The following is a 27197-nucleotide window of genomic DNA, read 5'->3' on the forward strand; positions in this document are numbered from 1 at the left end:
GTTCTCTTCTCTCCATCGCATTATTTCTCGCGTCATGCAATGGGCCCTCTTCGGGAATAAAACCAAAGCTCTCCTATCTTCTCATCACTCGACTGAGTCTTTTCACCTCCGGCAAATCCGGATCCCCTACTTAATCCCTTCTTCTTCGTCTCTCGTCTATTTCTCCTCCCATGGTCTTTGGCTCGTTCGTTCGTCTTCTATCTCTCTTCTCGAGCTCTTTTTCTCGCTCGTGTTTAAAGGAGAGAAGAGGGCAAAATAGGAAGCTTTTCAAAAAACCTTAGTGATATCCCTTTCCCCACCGGTTTTTAGGTGATAGGCGTGTGCATTTGGTTAACTTAGTGTGTCTCGGAGGATTTTTTTTTCTTGTAGATCTCGGCGTAGAAAGGTGGCGCTTTTAAGACGTGGGTTTTTAGCAGATCTCTCAATAAGGTTTTTTCCACGGTTTTTCTTCCCGTGTTTGCGTCTTTTCTGTGTTCCTTCGATGCTCTCCGATCTGCGGCGCGTGCTCACTTCATCTCGCGTCTAGGCCTGGTTATCTGGATGCTAAAAGTGGAATCTTGGTGCTAGATTCCCCTGAAAAATCTCTTTTTGCGATCTGGGAGTTGTGGAGATGGCGAACGGTTCGGCTAGAGATGGAGTCTTTCTGTTCCCGGAGGAAGAGGTGAGCGAGATAAGCGGGTTGAAGAAAGGATTGGACTTTGTCGAGGTGATGTGCGGTTGCACGAGCCATCGCTATGGCGATGCGGTGGGCAGGCTTAGGGTTTTTGCCTCTGGTGATCTCCAAATCGACTGCGAGTGTACACCTGGATGCCAAGAAGGTGAGTAGAGTCTCTTGCTTTCTTGCGTTTTGATCCTTTCAAACAGCTTCTTCATATTGATGTCGATGTGTTAATCTTTTGCGTTAGTTCTCTGGTGCCAAGAAATCTTCTCGTGTTAACGAGTTTTCGTTGTTTGATCTCTGGCCGTGCTCTTTTGAAGTTGAAGATTTGGAATTATTTTATGGTTTCTCTTTATTCCATGCAAGATGTATGCTTTTTCTAATAGAGTTGTTTGGGTTTTAAGATGTTGTCGTACTTGTCTTTTTCATAGTTTTCAAGGACGTTTATTTCATGTTGGCAATTAAAAGTGCAAATATTACATGTGCTGTGATAATTTTCACTGTTCATAAAGAGGATCCTTGCATGGTTTACTTTTTGGAGCAGTCAATATTCCTGCTTCATTGATTTTATTTGATTCTAAGTGTTATTTTTGTTGGTTGACATGTGAGCTGAATCATTCTAATATGATTGATTCTGTTCCATGTCGTGACTCTTTTTGCCTGGCTTTCCATGCTGTGATTCTATGTGCTGCTGTGCTGGTTTTGTCACCGTTACAGAGTAAAGATCAGTGTCATTTTAGGCTAAGTTTGATTCAATATTGTTTTTTATATAATACTGTTATCTAAATATTATTGCTATTAAGCAATGATTTTGGTTTCTTAGTTGATCTGATTATCGCCATCTTGTTGGTGATGTCTGTCAATTTGCTATCTATTCTTATCAAATATGAGGTTGGTCAGTAGTATGGGCATGAGCATATCTTAAATTATACATAGAAAGATAGTTCATATGTGATTCAGTGTTCCAACCACAATTCTCTACCTTTCTTCCATTTTATCCTACTAGCTTACGGCTTCGTTTGGGACTACTGTTTCTCTAAGCAGCTTTCTAGTATAAATTTTTTTAATTTTTTAACTAAAAAGCTGCTTTAAGAAGCATTAAAAAAGCCGTCCCAAACGAAGCCCATGCTAAGAGTCCCGTTATGTGCCACTTTTTCATTGATGGTGTTAATATTTGTTCTTTGGATCGTGATTATGCTATGAGTGAACACTCTTGATTTAAACAGTATTTATGAAGTGGTTAGTGATTTCTCAGCTGAAGCTTTATGCTGAATGGATAAGCTGGAAGCTTTTTGATTTTTTTGCAGTTGTAAAGGTTTATAAACAAAAAAGTGTGTGTTGATTTGAAAAAAAAATCAATTGCTTTTAATTTAATATGCATTTAGTTATGATCAAAACTTCTCTTTCTGACTCAACAATGGTTGGCATTTTGCCTTCTCTCTGAACGCTTCCCCACCAAATTAGTTATCTAAAAAGTTTTAAAACAAAGGCAACTTCATGTTGCAATTTTATGAAAGAAAAATAAGAAAATGTAGAAATATTCCTGACTGTATCAAATGAGTACTCTGCTGCAGTGCTATAGGATGGCTAATATTTAACTGGGGAATTACCATAATTATTCTAGTTGTATCCAATTTTGATGTTAACTAGTTGGTCTATTATTAACAGTGAAGTTGTCCCCAGCTGCTTTTGAGAAGCATTCTGGGAGGGAGAGTGCAAGGAAATGGAAGAGCAATGTATGGGTCATAGTTGAAGGAGAGAAGGTTTCGCTGACAAAGACTCCCCTGCTTAAATACTATAATCTAACATCAAAAGCTACTAATGGTTCTCACAAAGGTCCCAATGGACGTCCATGCCACCGTGATGAGTTTATCCGCTGTACCACATGCAAGAAGGAGCGCAGATTTCGCCTTCGTAACAAAGAAGAGTGCCGTGTTTACCATGAGGCATTAGTGGGTCAGAACTGGAGTTGCTCCGACTTCCCAACCGACAAGTAAGTTTTATTTCATAACTTCTATGCTTTATTACCATTAATAAGGATGTATTACCTTTTTTTTGCATAAAGGTTGCATTTCTTTTATCATTCATTGACTTCATTTTCCTTTTTAAAGCAGTTTCACTCGAACATTCTTTTCATTTTAAGGCATATATTCCTTGTGTATCAAACTAAAGGTTTGATTGAAGGTTTATTCTCCCTTTATATTAGAAGTTCCTGCTTGCTAGCTTTTTTATTCTTCGCTATATTCTCCTAATGCTTGCTACTAGAAAGTTCATAATGGGAAATCGATGTGTTATGTTGTATTGAGTCAACTTAGTAATTAAAATTTTGTTCTCTTATCTCATTATGAGCTTCAATCACATAGTTTTCTGCGCACACACAAAAATGCTTAATAATCCTATTGCCCCACCATCTTTCTTTTTATATGTACAATAATATAATGTTTGATATCTTTGTTCAATTGTGGGTGTGCTCTACTGCATATTTTATATATTGTTTTCCAATTGTGTCGATAAAATTATTCTTCCCGTAATCTTGTCTAATCAGAGGGGCATCCCATGATATACTTTTCAGGTTATTCACCAACCTCCATAGGCTAATTTTTATGCTTATGGGGGATTGGATAGTGAGAAATAGACCATTGATTTCCCTTATGGTTCATTTATTTGCTTGTAGTTCATAAGTGATGATTTTGTTTTCACTCATTTTGAATGCAAAATTGAAATCTTCACTTATAAAGATGAAATTTAGTAAACTGTTGGAAAGTTCAGTAGGAGATAAGTTGTGGCAAACAATGCCTAAATCTCAGAGTTCTTGATTTTCTAGTTTTCTTTCCTCTCTTTTACGTTCTCATGGTGTTCAAATAAGTTTTTGCCTGCTTATTGCAGTCAGGTCATTTGTTTTCAAAATGACCTTGGTTCTATCACTCTAATCCTAGTTATTTCTATAAAGGAATTTAATTTTTGAGATATTTTCATGTGTAACATCAAATTTTTTTTTGTTTACAATATTACTTCCCATGTATTTAAAATGAATTAGCAAACCCATATTTTTATATGTGATCCAATCAAATCATCAAGCATTTAACAAGTATTTGTGAATGAAAATTGATAGTTTAATTGTGCTTTTTAAGATTTGGACAGTATTATCATAAATATACCTACTCGAATGATAGGTCTATAAGTTAGGAAAATTTTGATGGTACTCTCATGATTTCCCCATGTGTTTTTGATTGGCTCTTATTGCCATTGTTGGGAAGATTAGACGGAAGCATATCTAGTTTCAAGCTTATTATTGTTCTAATGCTATAAAAGTTCATGTAGAAATATGTTAAAAAGATCCTAAACTAATTCATATTTTCTCTTAGCCTTTTACCAAGCCTAATCTATCCAACAACCCTTGAAGTCTTCTCAACACCTCCCCATCATTTGATAGCAAAGTCAAAAAGATCCAAAACCTCATAGCATTTGTCATAAAAGAGGGATAAGCACAGAAATCCAAAGAGGCACCACCATCATCATAAGGACCACCCTATCTTAGAACCTCTCCACCATTTTTTTCATCCACCAAATCAATTTTATTTTAAGAGAAGCAGATCTTATACTTAGGCTTCATTTGGGACGGTTGTCTTTTTACTTCTTAAAGCAGTTTTCTAGTACAAAATTAAAAAATTTTGTACTAAAAAGCTTCTTTAAGAAGCAAAAAGAAAGCCGTCCCAAACGAAGCCTTAATCAAGCCATCTTGAAATTAAATTTAGGTTTTGTTTGGGACAACTTTCATACTGCTTTTTAAAATAGTTTTCTAGTACAAAATTTTCAAATTCAGAAAATTTTTGTACAAGAAAGCTATTCTAGAAAGCAAGAAGAAAGTCGTCCCAAACGAAGCATTAATCTCAACAACTGCATACATTGTATTGCTTGATGCACTTAAAATCTACAGATACTCTGCAACTTACACAAAAATCAAGCCATATCCCTTTTTTAAACCCTAACTCAAGTTGTCATGTTCCTGCGACCAATCGACGAAAATTCATGACTTCTTTACCACACATCCAATTAATTTAAAATCAACATAATTTGTTAGTTAACATCCCAAACCCTTGATATAAAAGTCCTTATAATTTTCCATCAAAGAAAATCCATTCTTATACTGGCATAAAGTTTCATCCAAAACTCTTATCTAAAAAATCCCAAATTAGTCAACTTTTTCTGTCTTCTACTAATCCTAAATCTTCCACCTCTACTCCAACTACTCTTGAAACATTTTAAACACCTCAAAGCATCATTTGAACACTTTTTCCATATTGGCTGCTTTGGAAGACTAAAAGTTCATCTATTTCTATGAACTAAGAGGTACTCATCTTAAATGTTGAAAAAAGTATTGTCATTCAGTATGACAGTATTAAATTTAAACTAATTTTCCGAGAAACTTTTGATTATTTGAAAAGTGGAAACTTTTCAAGCATTGGTCTCAATCAAGTGAGGATTACAGCAGCCCATGCTAGGATGGATTTAAGATAGAATCTAGCTAATTTTCTTTTGTTACTTATTCACATATGAAAAATATTTTGCCTTATTTCCTGAAGCAATTAACATGCTCTTTTCAGCCACTTTTAATGCATTTCGAGCATGTATCAGGATACGTTGCGATGATGAGGAGGAACGAGCAAGCCGCAAGGTCCTGAGAGGATGCTCTCGATCGCCTTCGTGCAAAGGTTGCACCAGTTGCGTCTGCTTTGGCTGTGAGATCTGCCGCTTCACCGAATGCAGCTGCCAGATCTGCATTGACTTCACCAGAAATGCGCACACTTGAGAGAAGCCTTTCTTAACTTAGCTCTGATTCTTTTCTGCGAGGATTAAACGTCCCATTCTTGAGCCTTCATGGCTCCATTCACAGAAAATCATCATTGTTTCCTTTGCAAACTACAACTTTTAGTTGCACGGGATTGATTATTTATTTTTCCTCATTTTATGACCATGTTAAATCTGCCTGAGAACTCTGTCAACGTTTTAGAATTGAAGTCTGAAAAATTTGGAACTAGGAAGCTGTGAATGGCATTTATTTATGATATTGTCTTCTTTTCACCGCAAATAGTAGGATAAAGACTTGTTGTTATTGTTGTATTGTCTTCTTTTCACTTGCGGAGTTGTCATAATCATAACTTTTATTACCAGTAATCGCCGCAGGAACAAACCCCACATTTGAAATGGTGAAACCTTCTATTGTCTCTCAGCACAATCTCTCGACCAGTGATCAGGGAGAGTATCTGTATGCCTGATGGCATTCAGCACATACTCTCACATTTTTTATTATTCTAAGCTTTACTCCTTGATTAGTTGAGAGATCTCCATAAGCAAAGGTCAGCTTCTCGCTGTGATAGTAAAGAGATTCTTCTCTTCTATCATCTCCAATATCATGAACTGTGAAGCTTACATCTGGCACATACCCAGCTGCCTTGATCTCTACGATAAGTTCTCTAAGCTTCTTATATATTTCTTCTGTAAGAGGATGAGATTGGTCTTCAACACCAAATTTATGGATTCTTTTGTTGTTTTCAATCCAACTTTGCCCAATTTCTTTCTCTATGCCTCTCGCATTCATTTCCTGCCTAATGTTTTCAGCTTCAGTCCATCTCCCCACCCTTAGTAGTTGTTGGCCAGGAGTACATGATTAGTGGCCTCATGAGGTTCTAATTCTAGAAGTAATTGTGCCACCTGCTTTCCAATTTCAATCTTCTGATGCTTACTGCATACTCCTAGAATCATCCTCCATAGAGAAGTTTCTGGTTTGAAAGGCATTTGGTCTATGAATTTTATTGATTCTTCTATCTCTCCAGCTCGAGCCAACAAATCCGCAACGCAAGCAGAATATGGATGTCTTGGTTTGATCCCGAATTTGTCCTCCATTGAACTGAATATATGTAATCCTTTCTTGATTAAACCGGCATGATTGAAAGCTGTTTGCAGGTTCAATATAGTGATTGCATCAGGCTTCAAGTTAAGAACTTCCATTCTATTGAATTGTTTAATGGCTTTCTCTGGATGGTCTGAGCCAGTGCTGAAATGATTGAATTGAATGATATAATATTTGGGTTCTTCAACAAGTCAAACACCTTAACCGCTTCTTCGATGCATCCGCAATCGAGTACATGGTTATGAGAGAATTTTGGGTTGCGGGGTCGGAAAAATCTCTGCTTTTTAGGCTGTAGGCATGGATTTGTTTGCCCATTTCCATTACTGACAGAATACCACAAACTTTGAATAGGCTTGAAAAGATGAACTGGTTTGGCTTAATCTCCAAATCCAATATCCCGTAAAATAATCCAAAAGACACTTCGCCTTCTGTAATCTTTGTGCTTGCAGATATAATGGCGGACCAAACACCAATATCTCGAGAATTAGCATCATAAAATGCCAATTTTGAATCGTCAAATGATTGCGTTGCAATGTACATAGTGATCAGAGAAGTTGCGACAAACCGATTGGTTTGCAAGCCAGCTTTGATGATATATGCATGCAATGATCTGAATTCTTCAGGAAGAGTCTCTACCTGCACAGCTCCTGAGAGTAAAGCTGGAAGTGTATACTCATCAGGAGCCACCCCTTCTCTTCTCATTGTCTGAAACCGCTTCAAAGCTTCTTCATTTTGACCTGCCTGTGAATATCCTCGAATCTGTGAGTTCCAACTGAGTACATTTATTTCTTCCATTCTATCGAAAATTCGTCTTCCGTATACCAATTCTCTGTTTTTCACGTAAAAATCGATCTATGAAGTCTCCAAAATCAAATTGGGGAGAAATGCGCGGACAATCATCTGGGTGTGCGCTTGTGTTCCTTCTGAGATTGCTTCAACTGCTGCACAAGCTTTGAGTACACTGCTCAGAGTTAGAGGGGTTGGAGCAACTCCATTTTCATGCATTTTCTTATATATTTTGATTCCATCATTAGGGTATCCATTTTCAACAAGCTGGTCAATAAGTGAGTTCCAGCTCACAGGACTATCAGATTTCATGACTCTTCTGAATACTTTAACAGAATCTAATAGATTAAAAAAGGAAGCATGCATTAGAATCAAAGAATTGCCAACATATTCTTCTTTTCCATATCCTTCCTTGATAGAAAGTGAATGCAGCTGCCTTCCAAGAGGCAGGTTTTCTAACAACTCTGCAATTCTGATGACAATGGAGAAAGTGAACTCATCTGGCTGTAATCCATTTATCCGCAACTCCAAAAACATCGATAAGGCTTCTTCTTCGAGCCCGGCAATAGGCTGTGATAATAGAATTCTAAGAAATAAGGCTTGTTCTAATGGTCGTTGCATAAAAAATTATGCGAGCAAAAAGGAGGCTTTCACATTTGATGTGCAGATTCAACAATTGAGCCTGGAGCATGTAACTCGATTCGAGGCCTCTCTTGATAATGTCTGAATGAAGTTGGAGTCCTCCCTCAGGAAGTCCTTTCCTTGAACATTCTTGTAACAAAGCCACATAATAAGAAGGTTTGATGCCTGCATTGTTCGTTTTTCTGTGGTGCAAAAACTGAAGTTTTAGTAATGGCTTTCCATCTCCTTCTGATCCTCTAATGAGTCTGGAATTTCCAGTCTCAGCAAATCTTGGTTTTCTTGATGAAGGAGACAACCTACAATTCAGCAACATTTGTGGGCAGATTGGCTCTTCTTTTTTAGCACCAAACAGCATAGAAGATAATATCTTTTTTTCTCGCTGGAACAAATTTGAACCAAACAACAGCAAGCCTTATCTAGGAGAAGATAAAGGTGTAGCATGGCTGTGAATTTTAAAACAAGATAACTTCATCTTTTAAATGGAGCTCTCTTAAATTTTGCAAAATTTTGAATTATTTAATAAGAAAGAAAAATTATTTTAAAAAGGTTAAAAATATTTTAAAATTTTGAATTATTTGATAACAACTTTTTTTTTTTTGGGTAAACCCGGAGCCAAAAGGCTCATATATTAAGAAAACAAAGTTAAATTACAAGTAACCTGAGAGAACAAAAACCTAACAAAATTATACACAAAGACAACCTTAAGCAAAGGAGTTGCTGGGAATAACTAAAGACTCAGAAAATAAGGCAAAAGGAAGATCGTTCAGAATAATCTTGGTGTACAGAATATTCCCAGGCGGTGGCACTGGTTGCCAGCAGAAGTCCACCACTTGAGATCCAGCCATCACAGTACCTCCAGCCTTCATCAGAATTAGGCACGGATAAGCCAGGTTGCCTCGAAAGGCCATCCATGGCTCAAAATCTTCACCTTGCTCATCATTGTTGGTATGCCCAGCCAATAACTCCATTGCCGAAAGTTGTCTTTGACGTATACCCGAGAAATGATATGCTGAATTACCACAAAAAACTGGATAAAGCCAACAGCAATAAGGACTGAATCCCAAAAAATTATCTTCCCAGGTCTGAAATGTAGAGTGTAACCAAAAAAGTGCTAGTGAAAGATTGCACCAGCACAAGAAGCAAAACTCCAGCCAACGGGTGAACATCAGAAACCTTAAAAACCCGAAAACTTCTGCAGAATATGATTTATGTTCTTCCATTTTGATGTTTTGAGTCTAACCGCTTCTTTGATTGTGCAAATGATTGTTGTGATATTGTTCCTTTTCGAAGAGAATCGCCGTTGATTCCTCTCTTTCCAAATATAATAAACCATACAACTAATGGTAAGGAAACAAAAATCTTTCTCAGGTTTAGAATAGGACACAGCATTGCCAATAAAATCCAAAACCTGAAGCAGATTCGGCCTAAGCAAAAATGAATTGAGGTCCGGTAGCATAGCTTTAATGATGTAGAAAGAGAACTCACAATCAAAAAATAAGTGATAATGATTCTCTAAGTTACCAGAACACAAAGAGCAGTTCATATGCACCGGGATTCCTCTAAAATGTAAGTTGTCAGCAGTTTTAAGCTTACCAATCACCGCCATCCAAGTAAAACAAGCAAATTTAAGCACATGATGTTTATGCCATATCATAGGGTGCCATTCAACCTTAGAACAGCCAGAATAGAAATGTGCAATAAAGTTATTAAAAGCCCATTTAGCAGATCCATTCCATAACACCTCCTCCCTATCCGAAAACTTCACAGCTTTGATATAGTCAACCAGCAAAAAGGGAATAGAATTTGGCAAAGTCCAAGTACCATTAATCAAAAGATCTCTAACTAAAACATCATCCATGCCCGAGCCAATAAAATCTGAGATTACAATGTCTTTGAGCCAAGGGTCCCACTTGAAAGAAAAAGTAGAAGAATGACAGACATTAAAGGTAATCCTCTCTTTGATGTTAATAGCAGTTTGAGTTATTTTGTGCCAGAATTTAGAAGCAGAGGATGGAGGAGATTTCCAAGGAGATAGGTATTTGGCCTTATACCAGCCACATAACAAATTCTTGGAATTATAAAATCTGCCCAGAATGCCACAAGAAACTCCAAAGTAAATAGCATCAATGGAAGGTAATCCCAGCCCTCCATTAGCTTTAGGTTGGGTAACATTGGACCACGAAATTAAATGCAATTTCTTCTCCTCCAAGTTATGGAATAAGAATCTAGAACAGAGTCACAAGAACAAGATAACTTCATCTTTAAATGGAGCTCTCTTAAATTTTGCAAAATTTTGAATTATTTAATAAGAAAGAAAATTTATTTAAAAAAGGTTAAAAATATTTTAAAATTTTGAATTATTTGATGAAAGAAGGTTGGATAATATATTTTTAAAGTAAAAAGATTAGATCTTATGTAAAATTTTCTTTCTTTTCTTTATTGTTAAGATAAAGGTTGTTAGTGAATCAATTCATTGGATGAATGACTTAAATTGGTTTAGTTAACATTTGTTCATGTTAGTTTTAGTTACTAATGTCAGTTTAAGTTAGTAATTACATTAGGCTTAATTTTAAAATTTAAAGGTTAAATAAATCAATCTTGAGTAGTCCAATGCATTATTTATGGTTATGAAAAAAATTGTTTGTTGTTTAACTAGTAATTTTGTTAAAGATTTGATGTTAAGCTATTATTTTATTTGATATTATTTTTTTCCAAAAAAGATAAAATTCCATTTAATAACAGGATAATAAAACTTAGTCCCAAAACAAACAAACCCAAAATAAATCAGTAAAAGAAAATGAAAACAAAGGGAAATATTACATGAAGAATCTTAGAGCTCCACTCAAACAATACCATCAAACCATCATCTGATCATCACTATTAGACCATCGCCCAATTATCGCTAGCTTGTGATCATCAATATCACCCAACCACTATCATTGCACTACAGCTGGCAGATAATAGTCCTTAGATCATTGTCCTCCAACTACTATTGTCTGATTAAATTTTTTCAATTCGTTTGATTATTATGATCCTCCAATCAACATCGCTCGACCACTACATTTTGACAATGATTGCTGATTTTACCCCTCTAACAGTTGTTGTGTGGCTGTAGTTCTTCGACCATGGTCACATGACTACGACCCTCTAACCACTATTGTACGACTATAGTCCTCTGATTATAGTCACCCACTAAGGCCGTGTGACCACCGTATGGTCATCTGACAACCATTTCCTAATTACGATCCTACAATTACAGTTGTTTTACTATCGCCCTCTGACTTTCATCGTTCGACTACAATCATCTAACTAACACCCAACTACAGTCTTCTGACCACCATCGACTACGGTCGTTTGGCTATTATTAACTGACTACCATCTCTTAACTTATAATCATCTCACCATTATCACTTAGGTAATTTAACTTCCACTGAATTCATTGCATATGCCAACAAATGCCATCACTTATAAAATCGATGCACATTGTGAACATCATCTCTAACTTCTACCATTAGCACTAGGATTTATGTTGTATATATTGGTCTCTAATCTCCCATCCTCAAAGGAGTATAACCAAATATATAATGAATTATCTCTTGAAAGTAACTCCTATGCCATTGAATTTTCTAACTTTTTGTTATTTTTATCATATCATATCAACTCCTTTTCCAATCACAAAAAAAGTTCACACATCATTTGTTACTGACACAATGAAAATCATTTCAGCTGTGATTACTTCTACAAGCTGGAAATCATTTCAACTATGACACAATGGGAGCATAGTGATTACTTCTAGTCATCCTGTAACTTTAGGTCATCCAATTCCTTCTACAAGCTATCCCAACCTCCTCTAGTCATCCATCTACTTCAAGTCACTCCATTATACATTCTTCAATGAGATGGATTGCCCTGACCGCCATTGAGTCACTTAGACTCATCGCTCTAAAACATCAAATCCACCATCTTTTTAGGAAAGAGATTACCTTATTGTCTAGAGTTTCTAATCAACTCCATATTATTTTGTTCATTTCCATCTCTACTCACTACTACTACTTAGCTAAGACTTTATCTTGTGTTGAAAACAAACCTAAATGCAATTGCTCAAATGTGAGCTATAAACCTAGTAAAGTACTTCAAGTCTAACATTTAAGTCAAAACTATCATAATCAACATCTATGATCCTATTCACCAACATTGCATGAGACATTCAACAAAGTTATAGTGTTTTACATTATATTATGCTACCCTATCCAACTTTTGACGAAGAGAGCCAATTCTAACGCAGCTATAACGAGTAAAAACTATTTTAACTAGCCTGTTTTGTGGTTATTCTCTTTTTAGTCTTCATATTAAAAATTAATTTTGTGTATTCTCTGCATGACATTTCTAATATTCATATAAAACTATTTTAATATGCTAATCTTTGATTAATAAATAATTAAATACAGTTGATTTTTATTATTAATGTAACATAATTAAAAAAAATTACTATGACTGTTATTATTAATCATTAAATCCAATCCTAATAAACTACTTATTAACATAAAAATTTTAAAATCAACCAATTGGATGATCTGGTTTTGGTGTGGCTAATGTTGAAAAAGTTGCTGGTACCATTGATGTGGGTTCTATTCTGATAACTGTTGGTCCGCCATTGATTTTGCCGTGTAAAACTGGAGAGGTTGTCAATGGTGATAATAATTGTATGGTTAATTCTATTGCTAGTCCTATTACTTCTCCGAATAGTCTAGTGGATGTTATTTCTAGGGACTGTGTTGAGCTGAGCCCTTTGGTGGGTACATTGTCTGATGTGTCTATTGTGAATGGGGATGTTGTGAATTCGCCTGGTTTGGCTACTGGATGTATGGAATCTCCTGCGATTTTGTTGGAACCGTCAAATAAACTTTTAGTTGATGTCCCTGTTTCACTAATATCTAATGAGATCTTGAAAGTTCAATTAGCAGGTGTGGTGCAAAATGACTGGCTTGAGGAGTATGACTCCTCACCTTACGAGGGTGTTAGGGAAGATTTCCTTGAGTTTGAAGATGATGTTCAAGCTATTTTTATACTGAAGGATAATTGGAGTGGTGACAAAGCTTTTGCTCGGAGGGGAGCTAAACGTGGTAGAAGGAACTCTAGAAGGCAGTAAGTCGTTTTATTGATGGAACTTTGATATTTTTTGTCTCTTTTAGCTGGGCTGTTCCTTTGGTGGTGGGCTTGTTGGAGGCCAGACTTCATTTTTCTTTGGTTTGAGTTGGCGTGGATTCGGAAGTTGGGTTGGCAAGACTGTGGGATGTTGGCTTTTGTTTTTCAGATAATGATGATGCAAGTTTTCTGCACGCTCCCCTGACGTCATGGCTTGTTTTGACAACCGGATGGCGATTCTGAATCTGACACTTTTGGTCGTTAATTTGTTATATATCCTTTCCATTTTAATTTGCTTTTTGACGTTTAATGTGGTTTTTCAGCTTTGTATTTCTCTTTTTTGACTTTCTTGGCTCGATAGTTGTACGCCCCTTTTCTGTTGAAATAAAATCTCTTTCTAGTTAACAAAAAAACAAATCCTAAAATCAACCAATGGCTTAGATAACTTAACTTTCTCATTAATTATCGCATAAAAATATTTATTGTATAATTACACTCTAATTAGCTGAATTAACAACCTTATAAAAAATTCATATCTAATTGATTTCATTTCATTTTTGATTAAATGTATGTTAAAATTAAATAAAATTTTATATTAGAGAAGTTATTAATTACTAATCATCATAATTAGTTTGGATAATTTATTCTTAGATTAATTGACCTAGCTATTAATTAATCGATCTACGTGAAATTAAACCAACTAATCATCTTACGTACTTCTTAATTAATAAAAAACTATTTAAATTTAACTCTAATTATAAGCTTACTTAATCTAAGGTATTACTTAATATTTATGGTATTAAAATTTTCATATAAATTATATTAATTAGGGATTAATTCATATGAGTAGTTAAAAATTACTCATTATGATAATAAATTAGTCTAATTATCTGGAAATAATAATAATAATAATTAAGCATGTAATTATTGATTATTAGGATAATATATTAAATTTTGCTGAGATCAACTTCAACTGCAGTTTAAGCAACAAGATTAACAAAATAATTAGTAAATAATTATGACAGCAAAATAATATTAGTAAATCGATCATGAAATTTTTAATATAGAAAATGGAGCTCATCACGCTTGCTTCCAATTTCTTACTTAACCACAAGTCCTTAAACAAAAGAAGAAATATTGCATACAGTGCATCATTTGCAATTACACAATTGTCTTTATTCAAATTAAGCACCAAATTAAGAGGGAGAGTACTTGAGCTCCCTTATCAATATGGTGCCATTTGCATACTACTAAACATACCACCCATAATATAAAAGCTGATATAACAATTTTTAAAGATTCTCATCGATCACCACACAAGAAAAATACAGTGTACTCAGAGGAAGGCTTTATTTGGAACAGCTTCCGTACTGCTTTTTAAAATGATTTTTTAAAAAGTTATTTTAAAAAACAAGAAGACAGTCGTCCCAAACGAAGCCTAAGGCTTGGTTTGGGACACTTCTGTTACTGTTTATTATAGTAATTTTTTAGTGCAAAAAGTTTAACTGCTTGCACTAAAAAGTTACTTTAAAAAATAGTAACAAAACCGTTCCAAACGGAGCGTAAACGTAGATCAAACAACAGCAGTAATAATACATATAAATTATTGTTGTTGCTAACTGGCCTTCTGCAGATAGGTGGCCACAGTTTTGAGATACTCGACTGCAAAATTGGAGAACTCTTCCACAAGTTGAGTGCCATCAATGTCCTTTTCCAACTCATATGTTATAGTGGTTTTTGCCAAGATTTTGCCATTGGCCAAGTCATCAAGCTTGAAAGATACGTTATAATGAGTAAACCCTAGCTTCAGAAAGCCTCCTTCTATCCCCTGGAAGCTCACAGCATGGTTGGCTTCATCAAACTCCACTATCTTCTCCTTGAAAGGTGGAACATGAGGAGCAGCTTTATGAAGCACGATGATGTATTAAGAAAAATATAAGATGATTAGAAATATCATATTTGAAAGTAATTAAGTATATGCAGGGCCGGATCCATCTTAAGTCAAAGAAAGGCAGTTGCCCCCTAAAAAAAAAATCTTTATTATATAATTCTTTAGGCAATTTATCTCCCGTCAGGGGGCTCTGCCTCCTTGGACCTCCGACATATCTGTGAAGCATATAATGATCAAGGACATGAATAAATAGGAGTCGAGCCAAATTCTATGTTTTTACTTATAAATTTATTGCCCCTGAAAATTAAGGCCGGTTCCACTCCTGAGTATATGAATGGTTAATTCAAAAACATTATTATATGAGACAAATGACCTACATAACATGAAGAGCTAGGAGCTCACCAGCACTGATATCAATGGTGGTGAGGGTACCAAGGCCTCCATCACCCTCAATCACCTGTGCATCAGTCAACAGCTGTGGTGCTGCTTTGCGAAGAAGATCGAGTTTATCCTTTGTTATAGCATTCCAAAGAGCCTCAATACCAACTTCAAGTTCAGTTTGGATTTCTAGCTTGCTTGCCATTAATTACCTTTTAGCTAACTTTGATGCTGAATTGAACAAATAGCTTGCCTTGGCATGCAGAGAATTGGAGCTCCCAGACTCTATTTATATGGAAATTAATGGAATTGGTGGTTCCCAGACTCCATTTGCCTGTTGCAAGCACTTCTTGGATTTAATCTGACTGTAGAACATAGTTCTTCTCATTGGTTACAGAAATTTTGACACTTTCATTATATTTTATTCATAAATAAGTTACCAATTATCATAGATAATATTTTTGTTATTTAAATATAATTTATTTTAAACAAATTAATTCAAAATTTTATCAAGTAGGACATCTTTTATTAATCCAATAGAAAATTTATTAGATATAATTAAAAACTTTAAACCTTTATCTTGAGATTATATTATTAGTCATAATTTTTTTTTCTTGATAAATGTGATTAGAAGAATAATTTATCAACTTAAATTAAATAATGTAAATGTTTATGACTAAAATTAAATAGCTAGTTAGCCATATTTAAAATATATAATTATGATTAAAATTTTTATAGTCAAACAAATAATAATCTTAATATAAAAAACTTAGTATTACATAAAAAAGAAAATTAATGATTATATTTTTAATCTTAGTTTTTCTTTTTAAATATGATAAAAATTAATCATGTTTTTAAGTAATCTTTGATCATAAACTTAAAATACTTATAGTGTTTAGGGACGTCAGTTAAATTTTTTTTTTAGAGAATTACTACTAATGTGACTTTGTTAACATAAATGCCATTTGAAATAATTTTGAGGAATACATTACATTGTCTAATTTGTCAAATAGACGTACATTGAGAGAAATTATTCTGCGCGGGCACCAGATGAGTCGGAGATCAACCAGAATGTGCCACATCACCCAGTACCTTGCACCGGCACCAAGCAAAAAAGTGACGTGGAATATAAAAACATAGAAACTTTATGAACATAAATTTATAATATAGAATATTACATTATTGAGGGTGAGAAATAATTTATATAAATATATATAAAAAATAAATTTATTAATAAGATTTCTAAATATTTTTTTCTACATAAAAAATTGTTTTGGCACTTATTTTTTGGAAAAAAAATATCTGTTAAATGTGAAAGCAATATTTTGTTGGACTAATAAACCATACATGTTAAACTTTCATAGCTTGGACAGTTTCAGCCATATATAAAGGTGGGTGGGCTGTTATTTGGCTTTTTCTCTTATTGTTGCATGAAAAATTATTCTGTGTGGAGATCAGAATTGTGTCACGTTAATGATACCGAGCCACAATATCGAGCAATAAAGAGCCGTGATATCAAATAAGGGGGTGACATGGCACATTCTAGTTGGTCTCCAGACTGCTTTCGGCGTCTGCACAGAATAAGTAATCAACTTTGGCTAGATTATGCTAGAAATTGGAAGATTGGCTATCTTAAATGCTTGAATGGGTGATATATATAAATTGATTTACTTTGAAATTGAATAAAAACTATAAATCATTATAGAAATATTAATCAATTGTTAATTCAAATTCATTTTCTTATGATGGATTGATGAATTTAACTCTTACGAATATGATTATATTGTCTAATAATCTCATGCAACAACGGAAAAATTATTCTGTGTGAATCCGGACGGCGTCCGGAGACTAACCAGAACGTTTCACGTTACTTTTTTGCTCGGTACTGATGCTTGATGATGTGATGCGATCTGATTAGTCTTCGAACCGTTCGATATCCGCACAAAATAATTTCTCCACGACGGCAATTCTAATATTTCCATCGAGTATATCGCTATTAAAACTGGCTTAAGCTAGCCAAATGCCCCATTTTCTTACTTAGTTTGAGCAAAAGAACGACAGAGGTGTAAAACAGAGCGCTTAAAGCCTAAGAACCGGCCTACTGATCGATAATGTCCAAGGCTTTGAGATTTGAACCATTTAAATATTTTTTTAAATAATTTTTAATTAAATTATTATATTATATATTTTAATTTAAGTCATTATCACTTTATTGTAAAGGAAATATTCGCCCTTAAAAAAGTGAACTTACCAAATCAAATGATAATTCTAATCACAGCTTATAGGTATGTTTTGGACAGTCTTAGTTCTATTTGGCTATGCTTTCTTGACTTTTTTTTTTTTCAACTTTCCAGAAAAATCTGTGACATAAAATTGTTGTTTATCATTAGAATTCTCGAGCTCGAAGCTCGATAAGCTCGACTCGCGAGCTCGTTAACGAGTTGAGTTCGAGCCGGCTCGGCTCACTTACACCCCTAAGCTGCTTTAAGAAAAACTATTTCAAAGGAAACTTAAATATAAGAAAAAACTAGAAACAAAATTGGAGTCTTTTGCATATTTTTAATAGAATTAAATAAATACTAAATATAGAATTTATTTAAAGAGTGCAAAATGTCTGTAAACAACCAGAGAATCTTGTTATTTTGTCTTATTATAACCATGCAAATATGCAATGAAGAGATCCTCTCTCCGGCTGCCACTCTAAAGAGAGAGCGCTTTGTGGCCGTAACTAAAATTCCTCGGCGGAATCTAGCGAGGCAACTCATAGGCATCGGGTCCACACTTGCTTTACCTCACTAAAGAAGCGAGGCAGTAGTAGAGGAGATTCAAACCTGGAACGAGGGTTCCCAACTTTGCTCGCCCACCAACCACCCTAAATCTCATTGCTATAAATAAAGCCTGGGAGTTCCCACTCTTTGCGTACCAAGACAAACGATTTGTTCAGTAAGTTAGTTAAAAGAGAATTAATGGCAAGCAAGATTGAACTCCAAACTGAATTTAATGTTGGTTTTGAGGCACTATGGAATGCTTTAACGAAGGATAAATTGGATGTTCTTCACAAAGCAGCACCGCACCTGCTGACTGATTCACAGGTGCTTGAAGGCGATGGAGGCCTTGGTACCCTCGTCTCCATAAAAATTGGCGATGGTGAGCTTTCAGTCTTCTGTACTGTAATTTTCTGTTGATATATAGGTGATAGGTAATGCATGACGCCACGCGTAACCCAAGAACTTCTTCGGAAGGAATCACCACCTGAAATTCTTCAGGATACAAAAACCCAAAAACAAAGTAATATACGTATTACTCTGTTTTTGGGTTTTTGTATCCTGAAGGATTTCATGTGGTGATTCCCTCTCAAGAAAGAGTTCTTGGGTTATGTGAGCTACCCGACTCCGACAGCTCTTGCATTTCTATCAGTAGCCGCGTCACCCTCTCTTCGCCGGCGTCAATGCATGTTTGAATTTTGTTATACCAGTTGCTACGTATGAATTGAATGTAATTCCTAATATCTAATGATGAGCATATAATTCTTATGCTTATAAAGTGCTTGGATTGCTCGAATCGAGCATTCATATTTACTCTCAAATATGGTATTTCTAATCATCTTATATTTTTCTTTACAATCCTCCATATAGCTGCAGCACATATTCCACCATTCAAGGAGAAGATAGTCGAGTTTGATGAAGCCGGCCATTTTGTAAGCTTCCAGGGGATAGAAGGAGGCTTTCTGCAGCTAGGATTTGCTTCTTATAAAGTATCTTTCAAGCTTGATGACTTGGAAGAAAACAAAACCTTGGTAAAAACTACTATAAACTATGAGTTGGATAAAGAGATTGATGGTACTACACAAGTTGTGAAGGATATTACCAATATAATTGGCGAGTACCTCAAAGCTCTGGCGAGCTATCTGGAGAACAGTGCTTGATATGTCGCAAGAAATGAGTTCTGCATGTTTTCAAGTTACAAAACTTCAGCTCCTGCAAAAGGAAGCTTCTCCAGTGGAGAAGCTGATGCTGATGAAATATATGTCTTGTTGCTTTGTCTCCATTTGGTGTTGATGTCTTGCTTTGTGCTATCAGGTGTTTGTTATTTGTTATGCAGTTTTATGTTGTGTTATGTTGTTAAGTTAATATAAAAACATATATGATGAATGTTTGCAAAAATCATGTCAAGATTGTCATCTAATGTGCTGTGAGATTTATGGTTTTTTAATAAAAAGTGATTATGATAAAACTGATGTAATGGATGAAGAGAATATCTTCAGTGGATTGTCCGAAGAAAATGACTTGCTAGAAGGAAATTCCAATCCAAGAACAAACACAAAGCTTAAGAGTAAAAGGAGAATAACTTTCATCAATGCTACATTCCTCTTACACTATATATATATATATATAATCAAGTAGGGGGTGTTACAGGTTCGTTGTCAGTTGAACATTATCATCAATGCTACATTCCTCATATTTATTTTATCAGTTGAACATTATCAACTCTGTCAACTTGCCAATAGAGGATCGGGTTCGTTATCGGCTTTATGCCTTTATTAGAGAATTTTTTGTTATAGATCTTAAATGCCTAATATGAACATATAAAATAAATATATCGATCATTTTCGCGACCGTACATTAATTTGGTAGCTTGAGCCATGTCGACTCTTATCTATTCATATAGAAGGATCAAACTCAAGCTTAAGTTCATTTCTAGACCTGTGTAGCATCCTCAAATGGGTGTGCGTATATCGTGCTCATCAAAGCCCATACAATATATACTTTTGCATGCATTTTGCGTAATGTGTTTGTGCGGCAATTGCATATATACATGTATGTTGACATATATATTTGTATCCTGCATGATATATTTGCATGATGCATATTGCATATTGCAAATGGATATCTTGTATGTGATAATGTGTATACATTTGATATATTTATATATTAGGTGAGGATGCCTGCAATATGTTTACTCATTCCTAATTACATACAGTCATGATATGCTTGTGTCATACACTTGTATATGCATAGTGCATTTTGTATATTACAATATGTATATACATGGTGCATTTTACTTGCTGAATGGAGGATTTGCATGATGCATCCTATATATTGCGGATATATGCATGTATGTGAATGTGTTAGCGTGCATTTCGGAGCATGGGGGTGGGGGGGGGGGATGTTTTTGCAATGATCAGCTATGCAAATGACCCATGTTGATAGGTATGCATGATTTTTAATTTGGAATTGGTAGATGTTTTCTGTCCCCCTGAATGCATGTTGCGGATCCAATGGCGTTGTTTAGCAGCGCTAGGTTTCATTTGTTATGTATTTGCGATGCAGTATGACTCATTTCATCTCATGCATGTTGTCATCTTCTCCAACATTCAGTTTGCAGGAGTATAATTAACCTTACGAACAAATTGTATTGTGTCAAGAACCTCCTACCTGTCACCGGTGGGTAAACTGATTTATCTGGTGTGCGAGCCTGTCACCACAAATTTATTGACTCAGTTTACCAATGGCCCGCAATTTTTACGCTGCAAGACATTTGTTGATTTATACAGGTAGACTGTCGTGCACTAACGAATCTCCTGCAGTTGTTTGTAGATGCTTGCATTTATCACGACCCTTGTTACTTTTGCATGTAGACAGCGTGTTGCACTCGTTGCAATATCATCCTTTATGCCTGTAGGGGATTCATCATTCTTGCGATACATCCACCGTCATTGCTTGTAGACAGGACCGTTGTATATATTACGGGGTTTCTATTAATATCTGATGACGAGTTGCATTGAATGTAAATCTTCGAGTGCCAGTCGTAGATGCTTGCGTTCACAACTTTTCTTCTGCATCTTGCATGTATATAGCATGTTGGGTGTATGACGAGTTTCCTGCAGTGGCTCGTAGGTGCTTGCATTTGCTGCATATCGACCTCCTTTGCTTGCAGGGAATTACTGCATTTGCTTGACACTGAATTATTGGTGGCTACAAGGGTGTTGTAGCATTCATTGTTTGTTGTTGATTATCACTTGTAGTTGTATTATTGTGTATATGTCAAATCTCCCGTAATTACCAGCAAGCATTATATTCATCGTGTGCTGCACTACGTATGTTTGCAAGGGGTTTTGTTGTTTGCAAGCTAGTCATTCGTCCCTCCACGGGTGAATCGTATTGAAGACCAGAAGTTCTTCGTTTACTCATTTATGTTCATTTGAGTGATTTAGACCATCACTCAGTGTTTATATTTTTTGCATGATTGCATCATCTTTGATTTATGTTTGAGAATTTATTCATCATAAGTTACATGCTCGCGTGCTTAATTTTGGTTATCTTATATATTACAGGTTTGATTTCAAATATTAAGTTTTGTTCGCTGTAATTGTAAATTTGGCTCCCTATAGTTCATTCAAGTCTTTTATGTTTTTGTTCAAATCAGGTCCTCTTACTTTCTCTAAATTTCGATAGCTTCCCAGCATCTCCCTCATTTAGGGGAAATTTGGGGAGCTGGGTCTTCCCACCACTTTACGAAGAGCGTGTATGGTAGGTGTCGGGTGACATCGCGGTCATGGTTTTCTTCAATCTCACAACGCTCTGAAGAGTGTGTATGAGTTTTTGAGATATCTGTTTGAAAATACAGTTTTCTCTTCAATCATGACGGCACATACACATGTACTTAGGGTTGCCCCTGCCTACTTGCCTTGCCACAAGCGCCGCACCAGGTTCCCTCCCACCACGCTAGGAAGAGCGTGTATGGGTGGTCCCCTGGGGCGCCGAAAGCAAGATTTGGAATTTTTTTTAGTTTAGAAAGCATTTATACCTTAATGGCGAGCGACGACGGTGTCGAGGCAGTTTTTTTTTTTGCTTTTCTCTCTTTTTTTGAACAATATTCAATTCCATACAAATGAAATGACACATAAGCCAAATAATAATTTAATTCTTAAATAGATCACAAATTTAATTGGCTCAATTTTAGATAGCAACTAATGTATAATACTTAATTTATATGTATAAATATAGGCCAACAAATAAAAATTTTCCAACACAAATCAGTTCATTTGTGCAGCATACTTACTAAATAAGGTCTTCTTATAATTTTTTTTTTTTCTCACAACAAAGTTGACAGGGTCGGATTTATCATGTTGAAAGATTCAAATTCAAAATCTTAGCAACAACTTTCAAAATTTTTATCAATCAGCCTAGTTTACACCCACATACTTGGTATTAAAAATTACTATCAGAATTTTGTGATATAGTTGCATATTGTTTGAAATTGTGACTAAATATTAATCTTTTGTTGCAATTTTTTTAAAATTATGATTAAAAGAATGAATTTAATTACACTTTTGACCATAGATTCACACTTTGTGAAGTAGTTATTTCAACAACTAAAGAGTTTAATCATAATTCTTTACAAAAATGTAGCCAAAAAAGGTGACTAGAATACAAAAATAAAAAAATGTGACAAATAATTGGTATTTAATCACACTATCTCAAAAAAAGGAGACTAGAATACAAAAATACTAATATTAAAATTTTAATAATGAACTAAGGTTCTTTATAGGCACTTCTGTGTATTCTATTGAAATCTTTTTTATTTAAAAAATATCACTCAAATACTATATTTACAATAATATCACCCAAAGTATCAACTTTCCAAAGTATCAACTTTCATCTTCAATCATTTATTAAATTATTAATATATAACACGCAAATGCATAAATTTATTAGTAATTTTAAACACTTGGCAGGAATTTTATAAACAATATCTCAAATGCTTTATTCAGGGAAAAAATTATTCTGTGCGGACACCGGACGGCATCCGGAGACCAATCAGACCGTGCCACGTGGGTGACATGGCGCGTTCTAGTTGGTCTCCGGACCGTCCGGTATCCGCACAAAATAATTTCTCTATTCAGGGGCTAAAATAGAAGAGAAATCTGCAGTGTTGCATATAGTAGCAGATAGACCCCAAGACAAAAGGTAGTGAGATCTTCTGCAGTTTACCCAGTCCAATAAAACAAGAGTCATGAAGATTCTCTTTGAACTTAAAACAGAACTTTGAATATTCAAACTATAAAACCTCAAACAACTAAAACAAATATGCTGAAATGATCATAAGTTTAATACGGCACAATGTAGTCCAAGCTACAACATGGGATACTACAAAAGATATATTTCTATATTTGTAATGAAGCCCCCATTGCAAGGTCTAATAGCATTTGTAATAACAAGTTTGAAATTTTGTTCACCTACCTCGTGGATTAACAAGCTGAGAGAAAACAGAACTAGTTGCAGCATCCTCGGCGTCATCGTAACCGGCTGAGTTCATTCCCTCGGCCATGCTCACACTATTATCCAAAGGCTCCAAACCAGGCAGTAAAATACCAGGAATACTCTTCACACTATTCTCATCTGGATCAGCAAGTGCAGAGGTTTCTTGAAGCTGGAGTGCATATTCTAGATTCCACAGCACATCTCCCATGGATGGCCTGTCAATTCCTTGCTCTGCTAAGCATTTCTCAGCTGTATCACCATATTTCTTAAGTGAAGCAGGATTTATCTTTCCTACCAGATCTGGATCCATGATTTGCTCTAACATACCCTTCTTCTGCCAGTTCATTGCCCACTCTGCTATGTTTACTTGCTCTCTTGGTAGTACTGGGTTCAGCGCTGGCCTTGCACACAAAACTTCCAATAAAACAACTCCAAAAGAGTAGACATCAGACTTTTCTGTTAGTTGCTGCCTTCTGAAATACTCAGGATCGAGATAACCAAAGCTCCCTTTAACTGCAGTGCTTACGTGCGTTTGGTCTAAAGCTGGACCAGTCTTTGACAGGCCAAAATCCGCCACCTTCGCAACGAAGCTCTCATCTAACAGAATATTGGTTGTCTTCACATCTCGGTGGATTATGCTCTGAGCTGCTCCAGTGTGGAGATAATGCAAGCCCCTTGCTGAACCGATGCAAATCTCAAGTCTTTGCTTCCATGAAAGAGGTGGAAGATTTGAACCATAAAGATGGCTCCTCAGTGGACCATTTGCCATGAATTCATAAACCAGGATCATCTCTGAGCGTTCATCACAGTATCCAATCAATGAAACCAGGTGGCGATGCCGAAGCTTCGACAACATCTCAATCTCAGTGTGGAATTCAGCCAGACCTTGCTCAGACCTTGGGTTTCCTCTCTTCACAGCCACCCTATTGCCATCATCCAAAGTACCTTTGTAGACCTTGCCGAACCCGCCGACACCAAGAAGCAGGCTCTCATCAAATTTGTTTGTAGCATCCATGAGCTCTTGAAATGTAAACACTCGACCGAGGTTAGTAGAGGCCAGAGAGGTGCAGCTCCCAGTACCACTTTTGTGGGAAATTGTTGAGATTTTACTGATTGTGAGGGAGTTCCCATATAGAGGAAGAGGCAACCATGACTGAGTATGAGAACTGGCCTTCGACCTGCGAGTGACAAAGAAGCAGCAGCAGAAAGCTATCAATCCCAAAGCAAGAAGGGCACTTATTACAGTCCCAATTCTGATGGCCAGTGTATTCTTTCTCGAGGAAGAAGCTTGATGGAGATCTACCACAGAATTCAGCCCATCAAAGCTCTTCATGTCATTGCTGATCTTCATGATCTCAAGTCCATTCAGAATAGCATTGCTAAAGTCAGCCATACTATCAGGACCTACACTTACATACATCTTGCTAGTATTATTTGAAGAATTTGAAATGAAATCCTTGTAGTAAGGCACTGACAAGTATCCATTAAGGGAAGAGAGGTCCAAGCTTGGGATAGCTATATCAGAATTAATGTAGACATTGAAGACCAATGTGTTCATAGCCTTACTGACAATGTCACAGAAGTGGAGACGAACAAAATACAGAAAGCTCGGATCAACAGAGAAAACCCATGTGATGTTGAAGTTCAAATCAGTGACATTGGGATCTCCCATTGCATCAGCAGAAGCGTAGACCCATTTTGGAGCAGTCTCTAGTATCACCCCATCAGGATATTTTATTGTAAGAGGATCCACAGAAACATTCACAGCTGAACCATTTACATGAAGATACTTTCCATCCTTTTCCCAAATCCTTCCCAAAGTATCATTCTGAGAAGTAAGCAAAGGGCCTCCAATGTTCAACCGATACATGGTTTCAAGCCCGCGCTCAGAGAGGCCACTGTAAGGAGCATTTGGGATTGCTAGAGCTTGATCATGAATCAGTTCATCAGGTACTGAAACGACCTCAATCCCATTCACAAATGAAATTGATCCATTGGATGGAATGAAGGTAACGAGCAATGAATGGGAGGTGACATTGACAGAATACTCCTTGAAGAGGTAAGAAAGATTGGAATTCTTGAAGGTGAAGTTGTTCATTAAGACAAAATCTTCAGTGACAACAGTGAGCAGCACGGAGCTCAGATCATGGCTGGAGCCAGGAAGGGGGGAAAAGTAGAGACGAATCCAGTGGCGGCCGGATTGTTGGAGGTTGAATTTGTAGGAGGCTGGCTCTGAAAAGATCCTGAGGGAGTTGTAGATCGGGGAAGGTAGAGAGTTATGGGGGGAAGAAAATGCAGTATCTTCTGAGGTTTTCAGGGAAAATGAGGATTGCTCTGAATCAGGAAGGAAAGTCCGACCTTCAACAGACACATTTTGAGAAGAACCACAAGCTAAGAGATAGTTATCTGGTGGAATGAATTCAGCAAAGGAAAAGCAAAAAGTGAAGGCAGTGACGGTAACCATTGAGAAGCACCATTTCCATCTCCAAAATTCCATCTTTAGATTAACAGTTTTGCCTAGAATTCCAATTTCCTAAACCTAGTGGCAAACTGCTCCTAATTAGAATCCAATGCTAGATATTTCAGTCCATGCCGTCCCCAAAACGTATCTCCCAAATTTGGGCATTTCAAACCCTAAAAACCCGTAAAAAATGGCTACTATAGTACTACGTGCGATACGAAGGGAAAAAAATTAAAAGAAAATCTCCCGCTTAGACCAAACTCCCAAGTTCAAAATCATAAATTCAATGATACCAATAATAAAGATAACAAATTTCTTCCACACCCAAGCAAACGAGGAAAGATCCGAAGCGGATCTCAGCTCGTAAAACCGAAATGTGCAAAGAAGAAGAACAGCAAAGCCAATATCTAAGCTTCTTCAGCAAGTTTCCTGCTTCCAGAGAGAGACCCGCTGGAATGAGTCCACCGGATCAATCTACTGGGTGTTTTCTTCTTCTTCTTCTTCTTTCAAAAAAATGGCGCTTTCCAGCCTGTTAAGCTCAGAATGACGATCTGCAGAGAAGCAAACAGTAGGACCACATCAAATTCTGGCAGAAAATCATATTATAAGTATTAAAAGGGAAGAAGAAGATAATTATCACAAACTTTACGAAGCCATGATTGAAGGAGAAGTTGGATCTTTTAGCTGGAGATCATGTGCTCCGTTGTGCATGCGGCGAAGCTGGCAACAGCTGTGGAAAGATGCGGTGGCTTAAGTGGGATTAGTAGCCATTAAGCTCTCTTTTTCAATTAGTCATTCAGATAAACGGCATTGACGGAGTAACGGTCGTCTTGTATGAGAATAACGGACAAACTGTTCAGAGTTCTTCACACACTAAGATCTGAAATAAATAATTTTATAGATGCATCAATTAATTCCTTAACACTATTATTATATTTTTATATCCATCTATGCATATTAATCAAATTTTACGTTTATAAAAAATAAAAACATTATTTCAAAGAGATTTACCTACGAACAACTAAAATTTTTCATATTTTAAAAATTATCACTCATCAAAA

General features: G+C 36.0%; 5 protein-coding genes across 6 annotated transcripts; 1 reads left to right on the forward strand and 4 right to left on the reverse strand.

Moving 5' to 3' along the window:
- Positions 1–5721, forward strand: LOC110099782 (protein ULTRAPETALA 1). 2 transcript variants are annotated; one of them, XM_020827061.2, is made up of 3 exons: positions 1–818; positions 2342–2651; positions 5294–5721. In XM_020827061.2, exons 1-3 carry the CDS (start codon positions 611–613, stop codon positions 5466–5468), a joined length of 693 nt encoding a protein of 230 aa, XP_020682720.1. In that variant the 5' UTR covers positions 1–610; the 3' UTR covers positions 5469–5721. The 2 variants fall into 2 exon arrangements, with proteins under 2 accessions (XP_020682720.1, XP_020682718.1); XM_020827059.2 differs by having other exon boundaries at positions 8–818; positions 2327–2651.
- A 188-nt stretch (positions 5722–5909) lies between these two features.
- Positions 5910–6257, reverse strand: LOC110099772 (putative pentatricopeptide repeat-containing protein At3g13770, mitochondrial). Its single transcript, XM_020827028.1, has one exon. It carries the CDS (start codon positions 6255–6257, stop codon positions 5910–5912), a length of 348 nt encoding a protein of 115 aa, XP_020682687.1.
- Positions 6258–6298: 41 nt separating this feature from the next.
- LOC110099771 (pentatricopeptide repeat-containing protein At2g33680-like) lies at positions 6299–7364 on the reverse strand. The gene is made up of 2 exons (XM_020827027.1): positions 6769–7364; positions 6299–6713 (listed from the first exon to the last, which is right to left on the reverse strand). Exons 1-2 carry the CDS (start codon positions 7362–7364, stop codon positions 6299–6301), a joined length of 1011 nt encoding a protein of 336 aa, XP_020682686.1.
- A 7393-nt stretch (positions 7365–14757) lies between these two features.
- On the reverse strand, positions 14758–15616 carry LOC110099769 (phytohormone-binding protein CSBP-like). Its single transcript, XM_020827024.1, has 2 exons — positions 15436–15616; positions 14758–15044 (listed from the first exon to the last, which is right to left on the reverse strand). Exons 1-2 carry the CDS (start codon positions 15614–15616, stop codon positions 14758–14760), a joined length of 468 nt encoding a protein of 155 aa, XP_020682683.1.
- Positions 15617–23414: 7798 nt separating this feature from the next.
- Positions 23415–26994, reverse strand: LOC110099780 (receptor-like protein kinase THESEUS 1). The gene is made up of 2 exons (XM_020827057.2): positions 26781–26994; positions 23415–26687 (listed from the first exon to the last, which is right to left on the reverse strand). Exon 2 carries the CDS (start codon positions 26170–26172, stop codon positions 23647–23649), a length of 2526 nt encoding a protein of 841 aa, XP_020682716.1. The 5' UTR covers positions 26173–26687; positions 26781–26994; the 3' UTR covers positions 23415–23646.
- Between the last annotated feature and the right edge of the window lie 203 nt (positions 26995–27197).

This window comes from Dendrobium catenatum, unplaced genomic scaffold (genome assembly GCF_001605985.2).
Source record: "Dendrobium catenatum unplaced genomic scaffold, ASM160598v2 fragScaff_scaffold_220, whole genome shotgun sequence".
Lineage (NCBI taxonomy): Eukaryota > Viridiplantae > Streptophyta > Magnoliopsida > Asparagales > Orchidaceae > Dendrobium > Dendrobium catenatum.

Bases quoted from the DNA above. Each gene is read 5' to 3' on its own strand.
- LOC110099780 (XM_020827057.2), bottom strand. From the start codon at position 26,172: ATGGAATTTTGGAGATGGAAATGGTGCTTCTCAATGGTTACCGTCACT.
- LOC110099782 (XM_020827059.2), top strand. From the start codon at position 611: ATGGCGAACGGTTCGGCTAGAGATGGAGTCTTTCTGTTCCCGGAGGAA. The intron at 819-2,326 runs GTGAGTAGAGTC...TATTATTAACAG, and splicing joins TACACCTGGATGCCAAGAAG to TGAAGTTGTCCCCAGCTGCT. The intron at 2,652-5,293 runs GTAAGTTTTATT...AGCATGTATCAG, and splicing joins TCCGACTTCCCAACCGACAA to GATACGTTGCGATGATGAGG.
- LOC110099772 (XM_020827028.1), bottom strand. From the start codon at position 6,257: ATGAATGCGAGAGGCATAGAGAAAGAAATTGGGCAAAGTTGGATTGAA.
- LOC110099769 (XM_020827024.1), bottom strand. From the start codon at position 15,616: ATGGCAAGCAAGCTAGAAATCCAAACTGAACTTGAAGTTGGTATTGAG. The intron at 15,045-15,435 runs GTGAGCTCCTAG...TGCTTCATAAAG, and splicing joins CACCATTGATATCAGTGCTG to CTGCTCCTCATGTTCCACCT.
- LOC110099771 (XM_020827027.1), bottom strand. From the start codon at position 7,364: ATGGAAGAAATAAATGTACTCAGTTGGAACTCACAGATTCGAGGATAT. The intron at 6,714-6,768 runs GTGTTTGACTTG...CAATCATTTCAG, and splicing joins GCATCGAAGAAGCGGTTAAG to CACTGGCTCAGACCATCCAG.